We start from the raw sequence: 25,811 nt of genomic DNA, 5'->3' as shown, positions 1-25,811 counted from the left end.
ATATTTTTATATTTTAAAAATATTTTAAAATGCTACATTGGCTGTATATGAAAACACATCTTGTTCTGCACTGAAATTCATCACCTCCCTGTGAAAAGTGGATAGAATGTTCAATTTTCAGCCTTCTAGAATTGTAGTTGGTCACTGCATTAATCAGAATTCTGAAGCTTTCAAAAGTTTTTTTCTTCATAATATTACTATGTATTATATTATAGATTACAAACTTATTCTTACCCATCTATTCACTTTGAATTAGTTTACACAAATCTTTAGAGATTTCTCTAAAATTGTTTATTTAGTATTTCTTAAAAGATGCCAAACATAACAGAAAGCTGTTATATATTTGTGCACAAGGATATATATTCTCTTAATTTCTTTAGGAACTGTCACTGGGTCAAAAGGATGAGAACAATTTAGGAAGCTGGGGGCACAATGAATTCATGATGGTTGGATTCAGTCATATCTCTACCAGCAGTCTTTTACTTTGCAATCATCTCTGCCAATTCTGATAAGGTGGGGCGAAATCCCAGTTGTTTTAACTTGCATTTTTCTAATCATTAGCTATTTGGGGCATTTTTCAAATATAACTAAGATTTCTTCCTTTGAAAACTGCCCACTCATATCTACTTATAATATAGGAGACTATAAGAAATCTGCTGCAAAGATATTTTTCTAGGTTACCCATTTTCACTCTAATTTTAACTATATAGGTTTTACAAAAATGGTTTCATTTCATATCAAAAGTGTCCACTTTACCTTCTTTGTTTCCTTGACAACTTTCCTTACACTACCCCTCCAGTATGATTATTCTAAAAGACTTAGTGGGGGAATTCTGGGTAATGTGTAAGACCCTTCAGCCAGTGGGAACCTGCTGACAATGTCTGATTTCAATCCCCATCTCTCTTTGGTTTTCTCACTCTTCCTGAGAAGTCAAGGAGGGTGTGACTACCTGAGTTGTACTAGAAGCTAGGGATGCTTACAGTAAAAGCCATTTACATATCAATAGCAGGGTGCTTATAGTTTGCACTTGCTCAGTGTGATGTGATAATATAATAGTTCCCTAGTTGGCACATGCTTAGTGTGCTGTAATGATGTAATCATACCAAGGTATTTAAGGACTTAGAGGACTTGAAATAAGGACTCCATCTTTGACCATCCTCCTGAGTCTCCTGCCTTCTTCATTCCTCCACTAAGACTAAGGCTGGTCCTGAGATTTTCCAGGGCTAGTTCGGACAGTATATTTTGGCACTCAATCTAGGGGTTCTAGAAGGCACACTACAATACTTTACAACCAATGAGTGCTCTCCACTCACAAAATGGTTTCATCTCTCAGCTCCAGGCATTCTCACAGTTTGGATTTCATGCACAGAATGTTCTTCCTTCTCATCTTTGCCTCATAGCTTCTTCAAGTCTTACTTAAAACTTCACTTTCTATGGGAAGCCTTTCCTACAGGAATGGAATATCACACCTAGGTTAAAAGCCTGAAAGGATAATGAAGTACTACATAAGAGTTTGGGTTTGGAGAGGATTTAGGAGGAAAGACAAGTACTTCGGTTTTGGGCATGTGAAGTTTAACATGTCTAAGGGACATCCAGTTCAAAATGTCTAAAAGACAGTTAAGAGATAGCAGCTGAGGAGATCACCAAATGAAGTAGCACAATGCCTCACATTATTTTCATCATTTTCTAGTTGACCTACATGTGGTTTTTGGTTTTGGTACACAGTTGTTTCTATATTCCTTATTAGATTTTGTGCTCCAAGGGCAAGGGGTTAACTTTTGTCTTTTTTTTTTTTTTTTGGTGGGGCAATGGGGTCAAGTGACTTGCCCAGGTCAGTGGTTTGAAAGGTAAGAATTACCTGAGTACCAGAGATTGGGATAGGAAAGGAAAAAAGGAAAAGGTTTTATTGTCATATAAAGCAGGGCAGAACCAAGCAGCATTGAGGGACTAATTGGTCTAAGGGGGTACTCTAAAATGGCTATTTTATAGGGAAAGGGGGAGGAGATGTTTAGTAGTTGATCATTGGTGCTCCCTCTCCAGGGAGATGTTAACTTCTTAACCACTGGTCAAACTTGAGAAAAATAAAGAATAAAAATATATAGCAGGAATCAAGCGCGGATACAGTATACTTAGATCCAAGCTCCTTGCATTTGGCTTTGTGATTATCATGTCCTATTCATCACAATCCAAGTCCTCTATACCTGCTCCTACACCTGCTACCTGATGGGCAACAACTTGCTTTTCTTCTCCTGTCCCTAATACAGAGACCCTGCTGAGGCCCATTCCACAAGTTCACATAGCTAGAATCCATTGTCTGAGGCTGGATTGAAAGGTCCTTTAGGTTCCAGGGACAATCTTTACACAATGTGCCATCTAGCTGCCTCTTGTTGTGCTATTCAACATCATAACTGTTCAAAAAGTTTCAACAGTTATTAAATGTCTCCAGGATAAAAGACAAACTCTTTTGTTTGGTTATTTAAGTTCTTCAAAATTTATCTCTTACAGATTTTTTTCCAGTCTAATTTCTTCCTCTTCACTGATCCAGAGAAAGCACTTAAAAACATACTGTTCATTCACTCATTCAAAGTGGCTTACTGGTTTGTCTACCATGTATAACTTGATTCTTTTCCATCTCGTTGTTTTTGCCCAAATGGCTCTTTTAGTGAAGAGTAGCATTTGACCAGACCCTAGCCTCAAAATCAGGGAGCAAATAATCCTTTTCTTCTTCTAGATGAAGTGCCCCTTTATCCCTACTATTTCTATTAGCATTCTTTCCTTCAGGGAATTTCTTTGTATTCATATATATGTATTCCTTTTGTTTCATTCATCCACCCCATTCACAAATAAGTGGTTAACAAATATTTATATAGTGAATTTGCCCTGTGCCTCTACATTAGCAGACACTTAAAACCTCTCAGTGCCCCAGATATCTCTTAACGTACTGTTACTAACTAGGTATTGATTTTCATTAGTGGACTTTTTCCCCCCCCTACAATTTAGAAAATTGAAATAATCTCTTTCTGAAGCAGTCTATAAAATAAGTTTTAGCTTAATTTTTTTTTTTACATTTACATAATGCAAGCTGAGATTTTCATTTTTTTTTTTTTTTTTTTACTTGTATTCCCAGAATCTAGCATAGGATCTAGCATATACTGGGCACTTAATAAATTGCTGCTATATATGATTGTTCACATATAACAGATGTAACCTATATCAAATTGCTTGATGTCTTAGAGAGAGGGGGAGAGAAGGGAGGAGGGAGAAAATTTTGAAACAAAAAATGTTACAAATAGGTATGTTGAAAATCTAACAACACCTTAGCTAACTGGTTTTTGTTATTTAATCATTCTTAATGAGCCCAACTTTCTGTAACTCCTGGGGTTTTCTTGGCAATTTCTTCTCCAGCTCATTTAAGAGACAGGAAACTGAGGCAAATAGAGTTAAGTAACTTGCCCAGCATCAAGTGTCTGAGTATGGCTTTCAACTCAGGTCTTTCTGATTTCAAGCTTGGTATTCTATACACTGCACCACTTAGCTACCATAACTGATTTTTACCCAGATCCAAAAACTTTTTAAAAGTCAAATTCAACTTTCCTAGTATCTTTTAAATACAAATGTGACTTCTTACTGTTTATTTACTACAATGAGACATTTGGAGGTATGATTTTTCCATTCCCTTCTCTACATGCCCATTTCAGGACCAACATAAATCTGTATCACAATTCAAGTTTTCTTTTTATTCATCCAATTTTGCCCGTACTTTGTCATAATGGTGAGTCACCTTGGAGCCAGTTAGACTTGAGTTCAACTTTTCTATGACAAATTCCAGGGAAATCATTTAACCTTTAGGTAACTTTCTAAGGCTTTAAGTTGCAGAAAAGATGCAGACTTTTTTACTCCCCGAAGTTCTTCATGAAATAAAAGCAGAGATCCAGTCTCTATCCTAATTTTACTAGCCCAGAATTGAATGTTAGATATCAATTTATTGGAATCTAGGTGTAGAGGGCTAGAACTGAGCAGATGCAAGGTAAGCTGGCATGTGATGCTAAACACCAATTGGACAATTCTCTATTAACATGTTTGGAGGATGACCCTCCCCAACTATTCTATGCTGGCTGGATTGGTGGGTGGGGACAAAGAAGGGGAAGTGACATGAGTGGGTGGAGTAGGAGGAGGAAATTGATTCATTTTCCTAGTGGTGGAGGGAAAGGAAGGAGGTGTGGAGATTGCTAGATCTAATCTCCTGACCGAGATGGCAAAAGACCAAGAATAAAGACTTTTAATTATCCTATCTAAAAGATCCAGGGTCCCAACATTTTGATGCCGGATGTGGGACATGTGGACCAAGCGCCATACTTACACTGAAGTACTCCAGTAACCAGGATATCAGGTGAGTATTTTAATAGACAAATAAGGAACTTACTTTGTTAAGGGCTAAACTAGCTGAAAGGGGGCAGATGTTAACTAAAGACTCTCCCTCGACCTCAGCCGACTCAGCCCTACCCCCAGCTCCATCCCCACCCAGGAGTGGCGCTATACAGAGTATGATTAAGATAATTGAGGAGCAAAGTTTACTTATGACCTGGGTACAGATTGCTAAACTCTTGGGCACATTAAAACACACATCCCCTTGGTTCTTAGAGGAAGAAAAACTAATAGGACTCCAACTAAAAGAATTCCACACAAAATCAGGTCTTCATTCAATTTCCACAGAGGTATTTTATATATTCAATGTAATTCAATTGGCCTTAAACTATCTTGCAAGTTGTAGAAAAAGAAAAAAAGTTTTAAAAATGGCCAGAGGAGGAAGTGTGAGGAAAAAAAGAAAGATCAAGATCTTGCCCGAGGGCAACAAGACTTAAAATGAGGATCCAGGGCATAGTGATTCTGGTTCTCTTGAAGAAGTTTCAACCCCATCTAGGGAGCAGATTATTGAAAGGCCCACATCAACTCCACCTTCAGGGATGGAGGGAGTAGTGGAGGGGTGGTGATATCATCAGCACTGCCCCCTTCCCCCTAGCAATCACCAACTCCTATAACTAGATTGCAGAAAGCAGTTTTTAAGGCAGCAGAAGAAGGGAAGGAGATATTTTCCCCATGATTCAACAGTTTAACTCTTCAGGTCAAGAAAGTAGAAGATACCTTCCTTTTGATATAGACATCCTCAAAGAACTGAAAAAAGCTTGCACTCTCTATGGGGCTACATCAGCTTATGTTGAAATGTTATTACAGAATTTGGCTTATGAAGTCTTAATCCCTAGTGACGGAAATCCATTGCAAGGGTGTATTAGAACCTGGAAAAAAACTTGTTGTGGCTTTCTGAATATAGGGAGCTCTGTAGGATACAAGCCCAACAAAATAGTCAAAGTGGAGTTAATACTTCAATCATCTGTGACCTACTAACAGGTGTAGGTTCTTAAGCAGAAGTTTCAGTACAGATTAATTACTCCATAGCAGCATTTGAGCAAATTGCTGCTGCTGCTATCAAAGCATGGGCTTCTCTCCCCAGTAAAAACGACAAGGGCGAGACCTTCACAAAAATTGTACAAGGACCAAATGGACCCTTTGCTGATTTTGTGGGACGTTTGCAGACAGCTGTCATATGGACTAATGGTGAAAATACAGTAAAAGACCCTTTGGTAAGGCAACTTGCTAAAGAAAATGCCAATGAGAGTTGTAGAAGGATTATACTAGGACTACACAAGGATGCTCCTTTAGAGGAGATCATAAGATGCAGCGAGCGCCATAGTGGGCACAAATACTTTTTATAGTCAAGCTATGGTGCAGACTTCCCAAAATCCCAACATGGGAAGACAGGGTTCCTTTTGGCAAGAGACTTCCAGAGAGACTTGTCAATGCTTTCAATGTGTGATAAACTAGGGCATCTGAAAGGTGCCCTATGTCAATGATGGCATAGAGACAGAGTGAGAAAACAGGGTGGGAGAACAAGACCCAATACCCCATGTCCAAAATGCAACAGAGGACTCCATTGGGCATCAGAGTGTAGACTGATTCAAGCAAACAGGATGAGGGGCCCAGCTCTCCAGGGCCCCAGGCAAAAACCACTTGGGGCATGATGGCATCAGATGTCACACCCAGAGAATGCCTAGAAGTCCAATACCCAGACATGACCAATCAGCCAGGAACCATCTGATGGGAGAAAGGGATTACACAATCAATCAGCCAGGAAGCAACCTGATGAGAAAAAGGGACTACAATTAGGGAGGACAGATTTGTATGCAGCTGGGACTACTGAGATACTCCCTGGAGAGGTGAAATCGGTTCCTCTCCCGCCTATGGATCCCTTGCCTCCTGAGAGTACTTACAAGACAGTGTTCATTCATACACTGATGTGGGAAACTGAGGAATGTGTAGATAATATCCCAGTCACTAACACAGGTAGACAATGTGTGACTTATCAACCAGGGGAAGTAGTAGCATCGGGTTTATTGATACAGACCCCTAATAAGCAACCTGGTGACAGTCACCCATGTTCGGACTCCAAGCAGCAAAATCCAGGAATATACTAGACAGCAGCTATGACAGCTGACTGACCTATGCTCACTATCTATATAAATGGCATACCATTAGAAGAATTGATGGACACAGGTGCAGATCGCACAGCCATTAGAGGTGCCAACTGGCCCAGTCACTGGCCAAAGACTAAGGGCAGACATCTACATATCTGGAGAGAAGGATCATAGCAGCTGAAATTAGTGCTACCCCTTTAAGATGGATATTTGAAGGTGAAACAGGAGTTTTTACTCCTTTTATAGCTGAAAAAATCCCCATAAATCTGTGGGGAAGAAATTTTAGGGTTAAAAATGAGTACTTCAGTTTTTTAGGCAGGGCTGCTGTTTGAAGGCCTGCCAACACTTTCACCTGTTCCTATCCAATGGAAAACTGATACACCAGTGTGGATAGAACAGTGGCCCTTAGGTAGTGATAAAATTCAGCCTTTATTATATGTAGTACAGGAGCAACTTGACCAAGGACACTTACAACCTTCTCTAAGTCCTTGGAATTCCCCAGTATTTGTTGTAAAAAAGAAATCTTGAAAATGGAGGATGTTGACTGATTTAAGAAGGGTAAATGAACAGATGGAAACTATGGGAACTCTTCAACCTGGACTTTCATCTCTTACTCAGTTGCCTAGAAAATGGCCTCTGGGTTATAGACATTAAGGATTGTTTCTAGTCTATCCCTCTAGATAAGGAGGATATGAAAAGATTTGCCTTCTCAGTGCCCAGCGTTAACTTAGCCGAGCCTTATAAAAGCTATGAATGGACAGTTTTGCCACAGGTTATGAAAAACAGCCCTACTACGTGCCAAATGTATGTTGCTGCTGCTCTTACTCCGGTAAAAAAAAAAGCATTTCCAAAGTAATGTTATTACATTACATAGATGATATATTGGGATGTGCACCTGAGCAACAAATGTTAGAAGCATGTCTACAAAAAACCATAGAAACACTAAGGAATTATAAATTGCACATAGCTCCAGAAAAAATTCAAAGACATGCTCCTTTTCAATATTCAGGATATGAAGTATATCCTAAGGTGCTTACAGTACAAAAACTTTCCTTAAGAACAGAGAAGCTAAACACCTTAAATGACTTTCAGAAATTGATAGGAGATATCCAATGGATGAGTCCCATGCTAGGCTTGACTATCTGTCAATTGCAACCATTATATGACATTTTAAGGGGAGACAGTGCTTTAAATTCACCACGCCAGCTTACAAAAGAAGCTCAAGAGGCTTTGAGACAAGTTGAATTGGCTTTATCCAATGTGGTTGAAAGAGTCACTCAAAAACCCTTGGAAATATCAGTTTTTGCTACACAAGAGGCACCCACAGCAGTCCTTCATCAAGGAGACAGTGTGATAGAGTGGGTGAACCTCCCAGCACAACCAGAACAAAGCCTTATTCCTTACTCAGTGCTTGTGGCTAGAATTTTATTAAAGGCCATTAAATGAGCAGTACAATTATCTGGGATAAGACCAATGCACAAGTTAACGTGTGCTGTGAAACCATGCCAGAGTGGCAAATTTTATTAGCCATGGCTCCAAATTTTACACATGGGCCTCCATTAAAGATAACCAGACTGTAACATAATTGGTGATGGATTCTTGAAGAAAAGGTTTCTAAAGTTCCTCTTAAAGGAACAACTATCTTTACAGATGGATCCAAACATAATATATGCGCTGTATATTCTCGTGACTTAACTATAAAGAGAGTAATCAGAACTCCTTTTCAGTCCACTCACCAGAATGAATTGTATGCAATCATTCTAGCTCACTCTTATTATCTGGGAAACATAAATATAATTATCTGATTTGGCCTATTCAGTAGGTGTGGTACAAAGAATTGCCACAACCCAAATAAAATTTGTAGCCTCCAGCTCTTTAAGGAACTTCAAGAGCAAGTGAGAAAACATCCAGGCAAGATTTATATCTTGCATGTCCACTCACATAGTGGACTTCCAGGTCCTATTTTTGATGGAAATATAAAGGCAGATAGCCTTCTAACCATGTTAGCCAGTACTCCTTTATTTCAAGAAGCACAAGAATCTCATTCTAAATATCATCAGGCTGCCCGAGCTTTACGTTTACAATTTGGAATAACAAGAGAAGAAGCTAGGAGCACAGTAAAAGCCTGTACAGCTTGCCTTCCTTTCCATGCTCCTACACTCCCTCCTGGGAAGAACCCTTGTGGTTTGAGACCTAATGAAATTTGGCAAATGGATGTGACCCATTATAAATCTTTTGATCATCTATCTTTTATCCACATCGTGGTAGACACCTTTTCAGGATTCACTTTTGCAATACCAGCAGCAAAAGAGACAGCCCAAGTGGTCACTGAATTCCTTATACAAGCATTTGTAATTGTGGGTGTGCCACAAGCAATAAAAACAGACAATGGACCTGCATATACTTCTAAACATTTTACACACTTTTGTGCACAGTATAAGATTTCACATACCACTGGCATACCTTTTAAGGACAGGCAATAGTAGAGAGAAGAAACAAAGATATTAAGACACTTCTCCAAAAACAAAAGAAAGTGGGAGCCACAGGTAACTCTAGAGAACTTCTAAATTTAGTTCTCTATACCATTAATTTTTAAATTTTTGACAAAGATGCACTGGCTCAGGCAGACAGGTTTTATAACCCACCAGAAGGGCAGTGTCCAGTGCGAGCAGCTCCATTGTCTTTAGATAATCACCAGGTCATGTGGAAAGATCCAGAAAGTGGTGAATGGAAAGGACCAGATAGGTTAACTGCTTGAGGGAAAGGATTTGCTTCTATCTCTACAGATGGAGAAGGAAGCAGATGGGTGCCAATGAGCTGTATTCGCCTTGTCCATCAGAGAGAGACGGAGCAGACCCTTGAAACGAAGGAGAAGACCCAAGAAACATCGGGTGGTTCCGTTGCTGACTGTGCCCACCACTGAAACAGCCTGGCAGTTATGGCGTTTGACCCATGGACATCAAAAACTGTTGGACTTGAAAGTCCTCAGGAATCATTGGATTCTCTGAGACATCATAAGACTGTTGTAGGACTTCATAAACTTGTGGGGATCATTGGATTCCCTGACACGTGAAGCAATGGACAATAGATTGGTTTTGGACTATCTCTTGGTTGCTGAAGAAGGGGTATGTGTGTCTAGTGTTTACATACCCTCCTTCTAGGACTTCTGGAAATCTTTTACAAGATGTTGATTTATACTGTTTGTTATATCACTACTTGCATGTACAATTCACGTTTATTACACCACATTGAGCCTGCACTGACTGTGGGGAGAGTCATCCCTAATAGCTTGTGTGTTATTGCTATGTGCTTGTGTAATACCTCCCATGCTGATGGGTTTGTGTATACCTGTTTCTAATATGACCCTTCAGCCCAGAAAGCTGTAGCAATCCCCACTTCCCTTTGGTGCTTTTCATCTCCCTTCCTGAGAAGTCGGGGGGGGGGGGGGCGTGATCACCTCCTTTTTGGGGTTCTCACCTCCCTGAAAAGTCAGGGATGGCGTGACTACCAGATGTAGAGGGCTAGAACTGAGCAGATGCAAGGTAACCTGGCCCATGAGGCGAAACACCAATTGGACAATTCTCTATTGCCACATGTTTGGAGGATGACCCTCTCCAACTATTTGGTTCTGGCTGGATGGGAGGTGGATGTGGACAAAGAAGGGGAAGTGACTTGAGTGGGTGGAGTAGGAGGAGGATTCCTTCTCCTGGTGGTAGAGAGAGAGGAAGGAGGTGTGGAGATTGCTAGATCCAATACCCTGACCAGACCACAAAAGACCAAGAATAAAGACTTTTAATTATCCTGACTCCAGCTGATTCTAAAAGATCCAGTGTCCCAACAGCTAGGTTTTAATCTTTATCTGTTTTCTCCCCTCAGCTTTGCCCCGCCTCCTTTTTGCAATTCTTTTCAATCTCAAACTCTTTTCCTTCCCTTTCAAAGCTTTCTGCTCTTTAATTTTCTGCCACAAAATGGAATATCATTGTGACAACGTTCCTACATTGTTTTCCTAAGCACAAAAAGGCTGAAAACTTTTGCTGTAAGAAATTTTTTAAATTTCAAAAATAATTAACAGAGAAAGTCATAGGGACATGAAAATTAATATTTCAGTAAAGAGAATAGCAAATAAAGCAAAAAAAAAAATAAAGGTAAAAAGATTATTAATATTACAAGTGGCAACTATATATGTCTTGAACCCACACTCATATGTTTGAAATGCCATTTTCAGTAAAAAAAAGGGTGAAAAATCCCTTCTTCAAATAGTGAACTAAGACTCTCATATTTCCTTCATTCCATAATTTCAAATACAGATCAGCATAAAGAGCCTATAATCTTGCAAGGAAAATTAGTGTACAGACAGTTATCTGACCAAAGGAAATCTGGAGCAACCTTAGCAGGGCCACAACATGTGGCAATAGAGAATTGTCCAATTGGTGTTTAGCCTCACGTGCCAGGTTACCTTGCATCTGCTCAGTTCTAGCCTGAAAGTCAACAAGCATTAAATCTCAGACAATATGCCAAACATTTGAAATAAATGCCAGATACAAAGAAAGGGGGAAAACAATAACAAAAATAATAACAACAATAAAAAACCACTACTTAGCAGCACCAAATGTACACACACCTCTTCCCTTTAAAAACAGACCCCCATACTCACTTCAATAAAAACGAACAACTCTCTGTCAGCCGTAATAATGATACGACCATTTCAGAAAAAATTGGGAAGCGGAATGAGCAGAACCAGAACAAATACAATAATAACTACATCGTGGCATAATTTTGAAAGTCTCAAGAACTTAGATCAATGCAAGCAGGATGAAGACAGGATGAAAACAGGTTACAATCGGGTCCAGACAATGAACGAGCCACAATCTTTAAAGAAAGTCAAAGTGGGAATTAGGTTTGCTTGAATATGCACATTTGGCACACATATTTTTTTCTTTTTTTTTAACTTTTCAAAGGAAGTAAGGAGAGAGAAAAAAAAATCATATAATCGAAAACAAAAGTGATTGACAAACGTGTTACTTAACCTAGAATATGCTTCCCGTACGGCAAAAAATGGGGCCATAAAACTCAGGTCTTAAGAGGAACAAGTGAGGCGCGCTCTTCTTTAAAGTGTCAGGCCTCGAAAGACACCCTACCTCGTCCCCATTTTACTGGCAACAATTCGCGTGGAAAGTAAGCCCGGCAGGCTGCTTTCTTCTTGAACGCTTACAACACACAGAGAACGCGACTTTTTTTCGGCCCCGAGAGACCCGTAACACTGGCGGCGGCCCCTAGCCGCGGGTAAGCCAGGGTGCTTGTGGAAGAAGGAGCTCTTAGTACAGTAGACAATCTCTCAGGTTTCTACTCACGTGAACCTGGCAAGGACGAGCAGCCCCAAGAAGCCGACGTCGCTCAAACCGCAGGCAGAAGAAACTTGTAAGGGAAAGAAAGACGCGACGGGCGGAGAGAAAGACCTTCATCAGAGTTACCTTACCCAACCGCCTGGAGACTCCTCCGATTTAAGCCCAACACTTCTTTCGCCCTTTTTTCCGTCTCTAAGCGTGTTTGCAGTTCTAGCTACCCACAAACCTTTCCAAAGCTCGACACGACAGCCCCCACGTTCTGCCTCCTAGTTTGGGTCTCCTACCGCGCAGGCTCTGGGAAAGACAGCACGAGGAGCGGTCTTTCAGTAAGAGTGAGTCGCACAATGGGTGATGTCAGACTAAGACGCTCGAAGCGGGGACGGCGGTGCTGAGAGGGCAGTAAGAAGAAGGGAGGGAGGCCGTTATGGAGACCCGGATGGAAAGCGAGTGAGCCATCGGGCACGAGCTCGCGTTCCCGGCGGGGTGTGACTCCGGCGTACCTGAAGTTGTGGTTTGTGCGGGATTTGGACTTGTAGCCCTGAGACCCGCGCCAGCGACTGACCGGAAGCAGCAGCGTCCCTAGCCTGCCTACTTACGTGTCTGCAGCCCTTGACCTCGCGGCAGGTACTCCAAGCTCCTCCCTTTCTTTGCGTCTCGCCCTGGTGTCAGCTTGGTGGGGAGAAGCCGGGATAAGATCGCCACTTCACCTACCCACTCATTCCCCGCCTCATCCCCACCCGAGGCTTTGCTAAGATCCACGCTGCCCCATTGGAAGAGACCCCTAGAAGCCTCTTCAGCCTCCCTAATTTTACCGGTCAGAAAACTTGAGTCCCAAGGACTCAGTAATTTAAGTTATTTTCCCAAAGCCTCCCAGACTTTAACGGAGCCCTATTCATTGTCTCACTCTCCAACAACAGGAAAACACCCCTTTACGTCATTTCTCTACGTGGGTTCAGGATTCACTGAAACTAGATGATTCCTGTCACCCCATAAAAGAACTGTTTTACAAACTGAGGAAATGAAGAAATGCTTTCTTTCGGTTCAGACTTAGTATCGGGGTTCAGTCAGCATCCCGCTCCGGTTTGGCATAGGAGTACAGTGCTTTGTGCACATTTACACTGTTTTCAATGAGATCTGCCAAGGGATAACTTTTAGGACTTTGGTGTTTATGTTTCGACTGTGTGTTAGATACTATAGTTATTACTGTAAAATGAAAAGAAAAAGATATGCTCTGCTCTCACAGAACTTGCATCCTAATATGTTAAAATATGTTTACACATAACAGTCAATATTGGATGCACATGAAAATACTATACTTTGATGAGTAGGGAAAAGGGGTTGGGGGAAGAGAGACAGGGAGAACAGAGACCCAGGGAGAGAAAAAGAGACAGAAACAGGAAGAGAGAGGAAGAGGGGAAGGGAACAGGAGAAGGAAAGGCAGAGAAAGAGAGAAAGGAGGAGAGCATTCAAGGCATGTAGGATGCTAAGGCAGAAGAGGGTAACCGTGGAACAGTAAATAGGCCAAATTCGCTAGATGTGTGTGTGAGAAGAGAGTAGTGAGTAATCAGCGTGGAGGGAGCTAAAGCCAGATTGTGAAAGGGAGCAAACCAAACTTGGAACTCAGTTTCCTGATTAAAAAAAAAAAAAATTTTACATTTTATTCTGAACATAATGGGGAATCATAGAAGTTTCTCTGAGCAGGGTATAACTACATGGTAATTTGATCTGAACTTTTAAAAGTTATCAAGTTGTTAGCTATGTGAAGGATGCATTGGAGAGGAGTAAATCCTGAGTCAAGGGGCTAGCTCGAAAACTATTACAGCAGTGTACCTGAGAATTGATGAGGGTCTGAATGGGCTCCAGTGTGATGTGTGAGTAGAAGAAGGGACCAGATGTCAGGGAAGTTGATACGATGAAATTAACACCATCTGATTTGTTTCTTTTATTAAATAAAACTAGCAAATCTCTATAGTTACCTCTCAGCTTACTGATCTCTCTTACACATCCATAATCTAACATACCTAAAAACATGGTTTAAAATATCTTTCTTGTACCTGTCCTCCATTCTTGTTGGAATCTAGTGGATACTCTAACATCCTTTATGCCCACTTATCTTTTCTTTTTCATTTTTCTTTTTCTTTTTCATTTTTTTTTTTTGAGGTCTATACTATTCTCTTGGGAGGGATTAATATATAATATAATATAATAATGATTTTAGTCCTATGCAGAATTGTCAAGTAGTGAAAGTGTCTCTGCTTGAAAAGTAATTTGATCACTGGATATATTTAACCTTAAATTTTAACCTTTTGGATCCAGTGTGTGTGTGTGTGTGTGTGTGTGTGTGTGTGTGTGTATATATATATATATATATATATATATATATTTTTTTTTTTTTTTTTAAAGATCTGAAGGCAAAGGGCAATGCTTAACCTAAAAGCATACTTAATGAATATTAGATTCTCAAGCACTTAGATGGGAAAGGGATACTTAGGGACAGATACTTGTCACCATCATTTCTCAAGTCAGATTATGTAGAAGACCTAATACTTCATTTTCATGAAGGGCTGTGTTTTTTCTTGGCTAGAAGTGTTCAGGGTTGCATATAAGAAGTAAATTTATGGTTGAGACAATGGATTCAAACATTTTAATGGTAGTGGTTAGAATGCTAGCCTAGGAGTCTAGAAGATCTAGTAGATGGTTCCTATCCCATCTCCTATCTGTATGGCACCAGGGGCAAGTCACTTAACCTCTGTGTTTTGGTTTCCTAATCTGTAAAATAAAGGAGTTGGACTTAATGACCTTTCTAGCTCTGAATTTTATGACCAAATCACTCATTTTGCAGAGAGAAACTAACTGAATTTAGTTCAATAATTTTCCAAAAGTCACATAGCTTATTAAGTAGCAGAGCCAGGATTTGAACCAAAAAAATAAAAAAATAAAAATAAAAAAAACAAATCAAAAAAAGAGCACTTCTTCCATTATACCAAAGGATTTCTCATAGATGATTTTGAATCATTTTTCACAAAATTTGCACCAAATGACATCATTCCCTGTTTCTAGTAGCTATCTTTACTTTTCTACTTGGAACAGGAGAGAGACACACACAGAGAAGAAAACCAGGGGTGGAAGAAATCAGATGTAATTTGATATTTACTCTTAATTATTTCTATCCCACTCAGAATATGCCATCATCCCTAAATCTCCCATATTATTCCCTCCCCCTATTCTTTGAGCTATGGACTTTAATACTTTATTAAGATGAGAAAGTAGAAATTGTTTTCTGTGAATTTCTTTTCCCCTTCTCTTCATCTCAATTTTATTAACTTGTACTCCATTCTTTACTCTTACTCTATTTTCTGATGAAAAGGGAACCCTCCTCACCAATGTCACCCTTCTATGTATATACTTGGCCTAATTACCTCCTATTTTTCCAGCAGATTGCCCCTAAACATTCTTTCTCTTGCTAATCTTAGATTTCTTTACTGTCTAAAAACATAGTCTCTACCCTAAGTTATCATCCCTATTCTCATCTTTGCCATTGATGATGCCAACACTGCCTCTCATTCCCTATCCCTCTGCAAATTGGCTTGCAGCCTGATTGTTTAATTAAAACCACTCTCTTCAAAATTGCCATTATCTCATAATTGCCAAATATGATAGTCCTTTATTAATTTTCTTTTTTGCAACCTCTCCACAAAATTTGGTATTGGTGATATTCTCTTTCTAAATATTCTCTCCAGGTTTTTTTGATACAGCTCTCTTGATTTTCCCTTCTAACGTCATGATTGTTTCTTTTCAGCCTTCTTCATTGGTTCATCATCCATATCATATCCCTTAACAGTAAGGTTCTGAGGAATAAGTTTCCTCCCTCCCCTCTTCCCTCCTTCCCTCCTTCTCTCCTTTCTTTCCTCCCTCCCTCCTCTCTTTCCCTCCTTTCCTTCCTCCCTCCCCATCCCTCTCTTTCTCCCTCCCCATTCCTCTCTCCTTCCCTCCCTTTCTTCCTCCCTTTTCCCCTTTTTCCCCTCCTCCCTCCTTTCCTCCTTACCTCTTTTTTCCCCTTCTTCCTCCTTTCCTTCTTTCTTCCTTTTTTCCCTTTTCTTCCTCTTTCCCTTCTTCCTTCCCTCCCTCCCCTCTATTCTCCTTCCCTTTCTTTTTTCCCTCCCTCCCTTCCTTCTTTTTTCCCCTCTATCCTTATCCCCTCTTTTCTTTCCTTCCTCTCCCTCTCTTCCTCCTTCCCTTTTTTCCTCCCTTCCTTTCTTTCCTTCCTCCCTTCCTTTCATCTTCCCTTCTTTTCTTCCATCCTGCCTTCTTCCCATCTTCTTTCCCTCCCTCCCTCTTTCCCTCTTTTTCTCCCTCCCCTTCTTTCCTTCCTCCCTTTTTTCCTTCCTTTCTCCCTTCCTTCCTTCTTCCCACTCTCCCTCCCTTCCTTCCTCTCTCTCCTTTTTCCTCCCTTTCTCCCTTCTTCCCTTTCTTCCTCCCTCCCTCCCTTTCTTCCTCTCTCCCTTTTTTCCTCCCTCTCTCTCCTCCTCTCTCCCTTTTTCCCTTCCTCCCTTCCTCTCTCCTTCCCTCCCAGTTTATATGCTCTATTATAATTAAATCATTTATAGTATACTGAGTATAAACCAATTATTAAATCACTAGGGAACCATTATTTGTTATAAGATTAAATCAATCATACTGAATTAGAGAACTATTAATCACCGTGCTAAACTAGATAACTAGTCTTACCAATTCCACTTAGTTAGCCCCTTGTAAGAATCCTTGTTTCAAGTACAGTACATCTCCCCTTTGTTTTGTTTTAGAACATAGGTGGTCATGCCCTTCCTGACTTCTCAGAAAAGGAGTGAAAACACTATAAAAAGGGGTGATCACACCTCTCTGATGTCTCAGGAAGGGAGATGAAAACACCAAAGGAAATGGAAAAACAAACCAGATTAGCGGGTTTCTGAAGGGTCTTACTTGAAACAGGTATACATAAATCCATCAACATGGGAGGTATTACAACAAACAACATGAATCAACATGAGGAATTATACATGCCCATAAATCCTAGAAATAGTCCAAAACCAATCTATTGTCCATGACTTCATGTGTCAGGGAATCCAATGATTCCTGCTAGTTTTGAAGTTCTGCAGCAGTCTTATCAACAGTTTTTCATCTCAGGGAATCCAATGATTCCTGCTGGTTTTAAAGTCCTGCAAGAGTCTCATTCTCAGCCATACACTGATGTTTCTTAGGTCTTCTCCTTTGTTTGGAGATTTTTTTCTGTTTCTGTCTATCCGATGGACAAGGTGAATATGGCTCGTTAGCACCCACCTGATTCTTTCTCCATCTGTAGAAATACAAGCAAACTCTTTCTCCCAAGCAGTTAACCTATCTAGTCTCTTCCATTCATCACTTTCTAGATTTCTCCTCATCACCTGGCAATTATATTGGAGCTGCTTGCACTGGACACTTTTCTTCTATTGGGTTAAAAAAACCTGTATTCTCCACAATTGTAATCCCTTTCTTCTATCAGATTGCTTTTTGGCATATCAAAGTATTGAACTTTGTAAAGACTCTCTGGATGTAACCTCAGCTGCCATCATGCCCCACCTGTTTTTATTTTGAGGTTTTGGAGCTTGGCCCTGCCTCTCATTTCCCTGGGTCAGTCTACATTCTGAGGCCCAGTGGAAGCCCTCGTAGCTTTTTGGACATGGGGTTTTGGGTCTTGTTCTTCCATCCTGTCCTCTCACTCTATCTCTATGACAACACTGAGCTTTCAAATACCCTACTTTACCACAATAAAAGCATTGACAAGTCTCTATGGAAGTCCCTTGCCAGGAAGGACCCTGTCTTCCCATGTTCTGCATCATAGCCAGGGTATAAAAGGCATTTGTGCCCATTGTAGCACAGCATCTTATGATCTCCAATAAAGGAGCATCTTTGTGTAGTGCACATATAATTCTTCTACAAACCTCATTAGCATTTTCTTTAGCAAGTTGTTTGATCATTATTCCTGTTGCTGTATTTTCTCCAACAGTTTATATGACAGCTGTTTGCAGAAATCTTACAAAATCAGCAAAAGGTTCATTTGGACCTTGCTCTATTTTTGTGAAAGCTCCGCCTAGATGTTTTCCTGGGAGGGTGCCCCATGCTTTGATAGCAGCAGCAGCAGCGATTTACTCATATGCTATCAAAGGATAATTATTCTATAGTTAAGTATTTGCTTACTGACCTTTACCTGCTAGTTGGTCAAAGGTGATTTGTATATTAACTCCAGTTTCCCTATTTCGTTGGACTTGTATTCACTATATTCCAAAAGCCACAACAAGTTTTGTCTAGGTTCTAAACATGTCCCTGCTATGGATTTCCAATCACTAGGGGTTAAAATTTCGTAAACAAAATTCTCTAGTATCATATTAACATAACATAGCCCCATAAAGAGTACAACTCTTTTTCAGATCCTTGATTTTTTTCCAGATTAAAAGAAGTGTATCTTCTCCTTTGTTGACCTGAAGAGTCACTCTTCAATAACAGGGTATGCTTTTATATTTAAATCAAATATATCCCATCCTTCTTTTTTTGCTTAAACCTAGTGCCTTTTGTAATCTTGTCATAGGCTGCTTCATAGGTGGTGCTGATTGTGTCACTGCCCCTCCCTCCTCCTCCCTCCACTCATGAATGGTTCATTGAGAGGGATGGGTCAGGGAATGGATAATGCCCTAATGACTCCTGCTGTGAAGCACCACACTCTGTAATTTCATCAGAATTGTACTTAACTCCATTTTTGTCTAATTCTTCATCCTTTTCACCTAGTTTGTCAGTATCATCCTCCGGTTCTTTCTTCTTTTTTCTTATTCTAATATTTATATAATTCTTTAAAGCCAATTATACTAAGTTATATGTATAGAGTGCTTCTTTAGGAATTGAATCAGGTCCATTATCATTGTAATATTCACTTAGTTGCTCTCCTATTAATTTTTACTTGTCTGACTCTAATTCTTCCTTTGAGAATCAAGAAGATGTGTATTGTAATTTTTCTTAAAGTTCAATAGTTTGCTCCCAAGTTACAATCAAACCTTGTTTTTTTTATTAGTTTAACTATTCTTTTGACACATTTTCCTTGAGGTGGAAAAGGCTCCTTTGTAAACATTTGTCCCATTTCAGCTGAAATACTTAACACTAGTTTCTGGGTCAAGGAGACTTTCACTGAACTCAGGATTGTGTCAGTCTGGACTGCTGATTGGAAATCCTTAGCCCCACACTGGACATCAAAATGTAGTGTTCTGATTGGTTTTCTGGAGGTCTTAGTTTCAGCTGAATAATCACCCCAAGAATAGCCAGGTATTAAAGTCCAAAGTCCAAATTCTTTATTGCCTCCATGTCTGGGGCTGGCCAACTTTCTGGAGAGCCTTTCAGATTGGCCTTGATCTCAGTGGGGGAAGTGCAGGAAGCCAGCCAGTAGTGTGAGATGGAGTAAATCTGTCTCTGAGTCCCACCAGGGCTGAGTTTGTCCCAGTTTATTTGCTCTATTATAATTAGATCATTTACGGTATACTGAGTATAAACCAATCATTATATCACTAGGGAACCATTATTTGTTGTAAGATTAAATTAATCACCAGGCTAAACTAGATAACCATTCATTGTCTTATCAATTCCACTGGGTTAGTACCTTGTAAGAATCCTTCTTTCAAGTACAGAGTTCTATACCATAATATTATATATTTTACATATTACATATATAAAGCTATATATGTTATATGTAATTAATGCACATAAAAATACCTACATGTTAAAACTATAAACTGCTTATTGTAAAAATTTTAGAATTTACATTAAGAGTGATGATCATTGGGGATATCTAATAAAATTTTTTTCCTTTCTGAAACTGTTACCTTAAGCTACAGTACTGAATTTTGTATATCATTTTATTCAAATGTTCTTAATTAGTACCAAGTCATCTTTTGCTTTTCTTTTCAAAAGAATGAAGACATTTAGGTGATCTTTATGTCACACATATATATTTTTTCCACAAAGTTGTTCAGTCTTCATGCCTGACTCTTCATGACCTAATGGACCACACTGCCCTTGGGGTTTTCTTGATAAAGATACAGAGCTAATTTGCCATTTCCTTCTCCTGTGGATTAAGGCAAAAAAGAGGATAAGTGATTTGTGTAGAGTCACACAGGTAATAAATGTGTGAGAGTAGATTTAAATTTCTGACCTTAGGCACAGCAGTCTATCTACAGAGCTATCTAGCTGCCTCCTTTTGAATAAAGAGAAGTTTTTTCATGATTCTAGAACACTGAATTCCTCCATCACTATTCAAAACTCAACTTCTATGAAGACTGGATAGTGAAGATAAAAGTATCTTGCACATAGTAAACCTTTATTAATCAATGTTTGTTGGATTGAATTGAATGTCATTTATTATTATTTTTATGTTGCTTGGATATCTTAGGAAATTTTAGTTCTGAGATAGAATATAGATGTTTTAAAAATAGTTTTAGACATTTAAACTTTTATATTTTATCTACAAAGAATATAGTTTTAATGTTTGCCTGTTAGTTGTATATTAATTACTTGTATCAGCATATCAGTTGGCATTTAAGTGCCTTCTTTGTGCTGGGCATATTTAAAAACAATATGCATTGTTTTAAGATTTCATCTTTCTTTTCATTTATAGAATTGTCCTTCGTTTGTGCTGAAGGGAAGGAATCAAAAGAAAGAAAAATGTTTCCTTTAAAGGACGCAGAATTAGGTGCCTTTACCTTCTTTGCTTCTGCTCTGCCACATGATGTTTGTGGAAGCAATGGACTTCCCTTGACCCCTAACTCCATCAAAATCTTGGGACGATTTCAAATCCTCAAGACCATTACCCATCCTAGACTTTGCCAATATGTGGACATTTCAAGGGGAAAACATGGTAAGTATGGATATCTTCTGTTTCCCATTTTCATGAAAATTTTGCATTTAGGAATATTTTTTATAAACACATGGATAAGGAGGGGCACTAAACCTGTGATTAAATTGCTGTAGAGAATTCCAAAAAAAGGAAAATGTCTTTGTTGATGCAAATTAGTCCTTGCAACTTTTAATCTTCAACCGATCAGTCACTTTCCCAGGATAAAATAAAGAGTCTATTTCTGAAGTGGAATTTGAATGCAGGTCTTCCTGGCTTCAAAATCAGTTCTCTCTCTCCCAGAACATACTGTCTCTCCATATAAAACAATTCTCTTCATTAAAAAAAAACCCGATATGTACCCTACATATCTGTTTATTTTTGTGTGTTGTCTTTTAAGGTATTTTCACTTGTTTCTTTAATTTAATTCTTAGATATCCTTGTAGCATAGGGTGGTGATGATAATAACTGTATTTAAAGGCTTTAAAGTACTTTGATTTCATTATCTTATTTGATCTCCAAAGTATTTTAATTTCATGATTTTATTTAATCTCCTAGTATATCTTGGGAGATAGGTAAGCAGGTCATAAAGGTATTATTATGCCTATATGTGTGTCTTATCTTTTAATTTAAGAAAAATTAGGTTGATAGAGTACTTTCCTCTTGTTATTTAGCTTGTGTCAGAAGTTGGATGTGAACTCAGTTGTAAATCCAAAACTAAGTCTTTTTCTACAATGTTAAAGAGATTGAAATCTCAGAGATATATCCAATGTCACCTAGCTAATTATTGGCATCCAAGAGTAGAACTTGGATTGTATGCCTGCTACTTTCTGCTACACATGTATATATTTATAGATGGAAGGTAGAGAGGAAAGCAATAGTTCTTACTATGGCTTAGTAAAAAAAGATTAAACAATGACACTCCCTCCCCACTTTTCTTCCTTTCTCTCTTCCTCTCATCTCAGGGATGTGTATCTGTTTTTCTTCTCCTTTCATTGTGAAAGCCCCATATCTTTCCTCCAGTTAGAAATCAGATAACCTAATTTTGTATCCTTGTCTGTACCCTTTAAGTTGTATTATTTTGATTAATTGGCCTTATTTTATCAGTTGTTTTTAATTTATAAAGATCTATCTTCCTCTCTATGGGGAGCCACAGTGCCAAAGCTGAGAAGACCTAGTCCTGATTTGTTATGCAGTTGACAAGCATTGCTGAATAAACTGATATGTTCAAAAATCAGTCAGACCATTTGCTTTTTTAGTCAGTCTTTCATGTATCACATCATGTCACTCCCCTAACTAAAAAAAAAAAAAAAAAAAACAGCAACAAATTAATGACTATTGCCTCTAGGATAAAGTTATATGCCTCTATTTAGCATTTACAGACTTATGCAGTTTGGCTCCAAACTACCCTTCCATGTTTATTCCACATTCTTCTTCTTCATGCAGTCTATGCTCCAGCCAACCTGCCCTTCTTGCTTTTCCTCACACACTGAATACCTAAGACCATTTCCCAGATTCTGTACAACAATGTCATTCTCTCCTGGAATATATTTTCCCATCACCTTTGCAACTTAGAAACTTGAGTTCCTTTTAAAGCTCAGATGAAATACTAACTCCAATCTGAATGCAACTTATCCTGATCTCTCAAACTATTAGTAATTCTCCTCTAAAAGGAAAAAAAAAGTACCCCACAGTTACACTCTATATTGTGTATTCATATTTGTATTTTCTCCATTAGATGCAAGTTTCTTAAGAAAAAATTAGTTTTATTGTTGTCTTTTTATGCCAAGCATCTAAAACAGTAGCTAGTCTAAAAAAAGGAGCTTATTGATTAATTAATTGATTGACTGAACAGTGACTAACTTGGAGCTGCAGTAACCAGGAATAATTTACCCTTGATGTTTCTGTTGCAATTTATTAACTTTTTTTAAAAAATATCAATAGTGTTTTTTTTTTAGATACATGTAAAGATAGTTTTAAGTATTAATTTTTGTAAGATTTTGTGTTTCAAATTTTTTCTCCTTTCCTTATCTTTTTGGTCCCCAAGACAGCAGATAATCTGATATAGATTAAACATATTAAATCCTTTTAAGTATATTTCCATATTTGTTATATTGTATAAGAAAAATTAGACCAAAAGGGGGAAAAATGAAAAAGAAATGTAAGATTCTTCTCCAAAATGTAATATTTTCTGTTGAGGTTTCCTTGGGGTCTCTGGAGGCAGCCTTAGTTTGAGTTCAGTAATCACAACTGCAGCTGGGAGTTAAAGTCCAAAGTCTTTATTGTCTCCTTCACTTGGGGCTCAATTAGTTTTTCTGGAGGCCTTCCTGATCTTGGTTTCAGTGGAGAAGCCAAGGAGGACAGCCTGCCACCACTTCTCTGGTCTTCCCTCGTTCTGATTTTGGCTGAGCTTGTCCGAGCTTATATGGTCTCTTATCAAAGGTATGAATCTTGTAGAACTATAATAAGTAGTAAGTACATGTACTGAACTAGAGAACTGTTAAGCACCATGCTAAATAACGATTGTCTCTGTCAGTTCCACTGACTTAGCACCTTATTTCAAGTTCTGTTCCATAACAAAGAAAAAAGCAAACAAACAAACAAACAAAAAGATGAAAATAATATGATCCACATTCAGTTTCCATAGTTCTTTCTTTAGGTGTAATTGGCCTTTTCTATCACAAGTCTATGGGAACTGTCTTGGATCACCTCATTGCTGAGAAGAGTAATAATAGTTGGTCTTGCTTTTACTTTGTATGATGTTCTCCTAGTTCTGCTATTTCACTTGGAATCAATTCTTATAAGCCTTTCTAGGCTTTTCTGAAATCAGCCTGCTCATTATTTCTTATAGAATAATAAGATTCTATTACATTCATGTAAAGTTCTGGTTAGCTTTCTGGAGGTCTTGGGACCAGCCTTAGTTTCAGCAGAGTAATCACCAAGAGAATAGTCAGGAATAAAGTCCAAACTTGGGGCCTGGAGGGTCTCAGTAATGGGTCTTGGTTTCAGTGGAGGAGGCAGGAGAACCACCAGGAAGGTCTCTATCTGGAAGTCTGTTTTTGGCTGAGTTTGTCCCAGTTTATATACTCTATTACAATTACATCAATATAGTATACTGAGTATAAACCAATCATTATATCACTAGGGAACCATTATTTGTTGTAAGATTAAATTAGTCATACTGAACTAGAGAATTCACATGGTTAACTAGATAACTACTGTCTTATCAATTCCATTGAGTTAAACCCTTGTTGTAGGATTAAATCAATCATACTAAGTTCCTGCTCTTTACACATTCATATATCACAATTTATTCAGCCATTCCAGTTAATGGTTATTTGCTTAATATCCAATTCCTTGCTACTATAAAAAGGGCTGCTACAAATATATTAGCATATGTGAATTCTTTTCCCTGTTTTATGATCTCTCTGGGACCTAGACCCATTAATGACACTGCTGAATCAAAAGTTATGCACATTTTTATAGCATTTGGGCATAGTTACAAATTGTTTTCCAGAATGGTTGGTTAGTTCACAATTTCACCAACAATTCATTATTGTCCCAATTTTCTCACATCCTCCTCAACATTTATCATTAATTTTTCCTGTCATTTTAGCCAATCTGAGAGGTATGAAAGTGATACTTCATTTATCTTAATTTGCATTTGTCTAATCAATAGAGATTTAGAGCATTTTTTCATGTTCGTAGATGACTTTAATCTCTTCATCTGAAAATTGTTTATTCTTGTCCTTTCACCATTTGTCATTGGAGAATGACTTGTATTCTTATAAATTTGAATCAGTTTTCTAAATATTTTAGAAATGAGGCCTTTATCAGAAAGTCTTTAAAAATTGTTGCCAGCTTTTTGCTTCTCTTCTACTAATTTATAAACTTGATAGCATTAATTGCCAAAATAAGTTATCCAGTTTCATGATGATGATTTAATTTTAAGTAGTTATAAAATTATTTTGATTATCATGAGGTTGGTATGTACAAGCAATTGTATCTTCATAAATGCAAAATATGCATGATGATTGGGGTTGCATATGGATCATTAGTGTTTAACTTAAATAGAAAAGGGGACCATTGATTTAAGTATCCCTGTTGAAATGTTATCTGATCATTTTAAATTATTTTATTAACTATTTTTCACTTACATTTTAATCTGGACCTCACTAAAAAATATTATGGACTGCATGAAGACCAAAACAACTTATTTTATACTAGAAATAGTCCTCTAAAAATAGGTAGCTAAGTTGAATAAATACTGTGGTTAAAGTTTTAGGATTTAATCTATTTTCTTATGTTACAACAATCATTTCAATTACATCTGGTTGGAAAAAGGGAATTTTGAGTTCACTCTTTCCATAGTGAATATTAAATATTTTTCAGTATTGTACCATCTTATGATTCTACTTTGGACTTTACTTTCCATCTGGTTTATACCTATAATTTAATTGATAAGAGGAATTCTTAATGAGGAAATTCCCTCTGCCAATCCAGATAGGCAAACCTTAAGAGAATTTTTGGCTTGTAATAAATACTCTGGATATGAAATGTGTTGAGATCACTTCAGTGGCCAGCCAGTATGGTAAGAAGAAGCACTCAACTTAGCTCTCTCAATATTCCTTTCTAAACTTTTAAATAAGGGATTTAAATTGAATTTTAGAGTAAGAGAGCCAACAAAAGGTCAGGGGGAAGCATTCTTCCTACCAAAAACAACTTAGGATGTTTCAAAGTATGATCTGTGACATTGGCAGGGAAGCTAAGAGCTCGTGTGGATGGAATATCAAAAATGGAGAATGTGTAGTGGCAACAAAAACATCAGTAGCTTTGGAAGTTTTCAACTCAGAAATGGTAAGGAGACTGTTTGGCACCTCTATTGCTTACACCCACTTCTGGGTTCAAAAGTGGAGAGCAATAGTATTGGTAAAGAGAGAGCAAAATTTTGAGCAGTAGTACTTTGGTTTCTTAAAGGAGGAGGGTCTCAAAAGAACAGTATGAATGGTAAGGATCAGGGGACCTTCCTGGAAAAGAACCAAAACAAAA

General features: G+C 38.3%; 2 protein-coding genes across 13 annotated transcripts in view; one reads left to right on the top strand and one right to left on the bottom strand.

Moving 5' to 3' along the window:
* The window catches only part of AIMP1 (aminoacyl tRNA synthetase complex interacting multifunctional protein 1), a 45,503-nt gene extending 32,694 nt beyond the window's left edge, over positions 1-12,809 (bottom strand). The window contains exon 1 of one of the 8 annotated variants that reach the window (XM_074272842.1): positions 12,472-12,809. Coding sequence is in view for 2 of the 8 variants with exons in the window: in XM_074272839.1 (XP_074128940.1) it covers positions 11,558-11,595 (38 nt within the window). In the remaining 6 variants the exon portion in view is untranslated. Of the gene's footprint in view, positions 1-11,557; positions 12,218-12,375 lie in introns of those variants that run through there. The other 7 variants (XM_074272843.1, XM_074272846.1, XM_074272841.1 and 4 more) reach the window with 7 other exon arrangements.
* Positions 12,222-25,811, top strand: part of TBCK (TBC1 domain containing kinase) — a 312,198-nt gene continuing 298,608 nt past the window's right edge. For 3 of the 5 annotated variants that reach the window (XM_074272835.1, XM_074272833.1, XM_074272836.1), the window contains exons 1-2: positions 12,222-12,499; positions 20,547-20,786. In XM_074272835.1, the coding sequence (XP_074128936.1) occupies positions 20,594-20,786 (193 nt within the window). In that variant the 5' untranslated portion in view covers positions 12,222-12,499; positions 20,547-20,593. Of the gene's footprint in view, positions 12,500-18,337; positions 18,396-20,546; positions 20,787-25,811 lie in introns of all 5 variants that reach the window. The other 2 variants (XM_074272834.1, XM_074272837.1) reach the window with 2 other exon arrangements.

The sequence above is a fragment of the Sminthopsis crassicaudata genome, chromosome 6 (assembly GCF_048593235.1).
Source record: "Sminthopsis crassicaudata isolate SCR6 chromosome 6, ASM4859323v1, whole genome shotgun sequence".
Lineage (NCBI taxonomy): Eukaryota > Metazoa > Chordata > Mammalia > Dasyuromorphia > Dasyuridae > Sminthopsis > Sminthopsis crassicaudata.
This window is presented reverse-complemented; position numbering and strand designations above follow the sequence as displayed.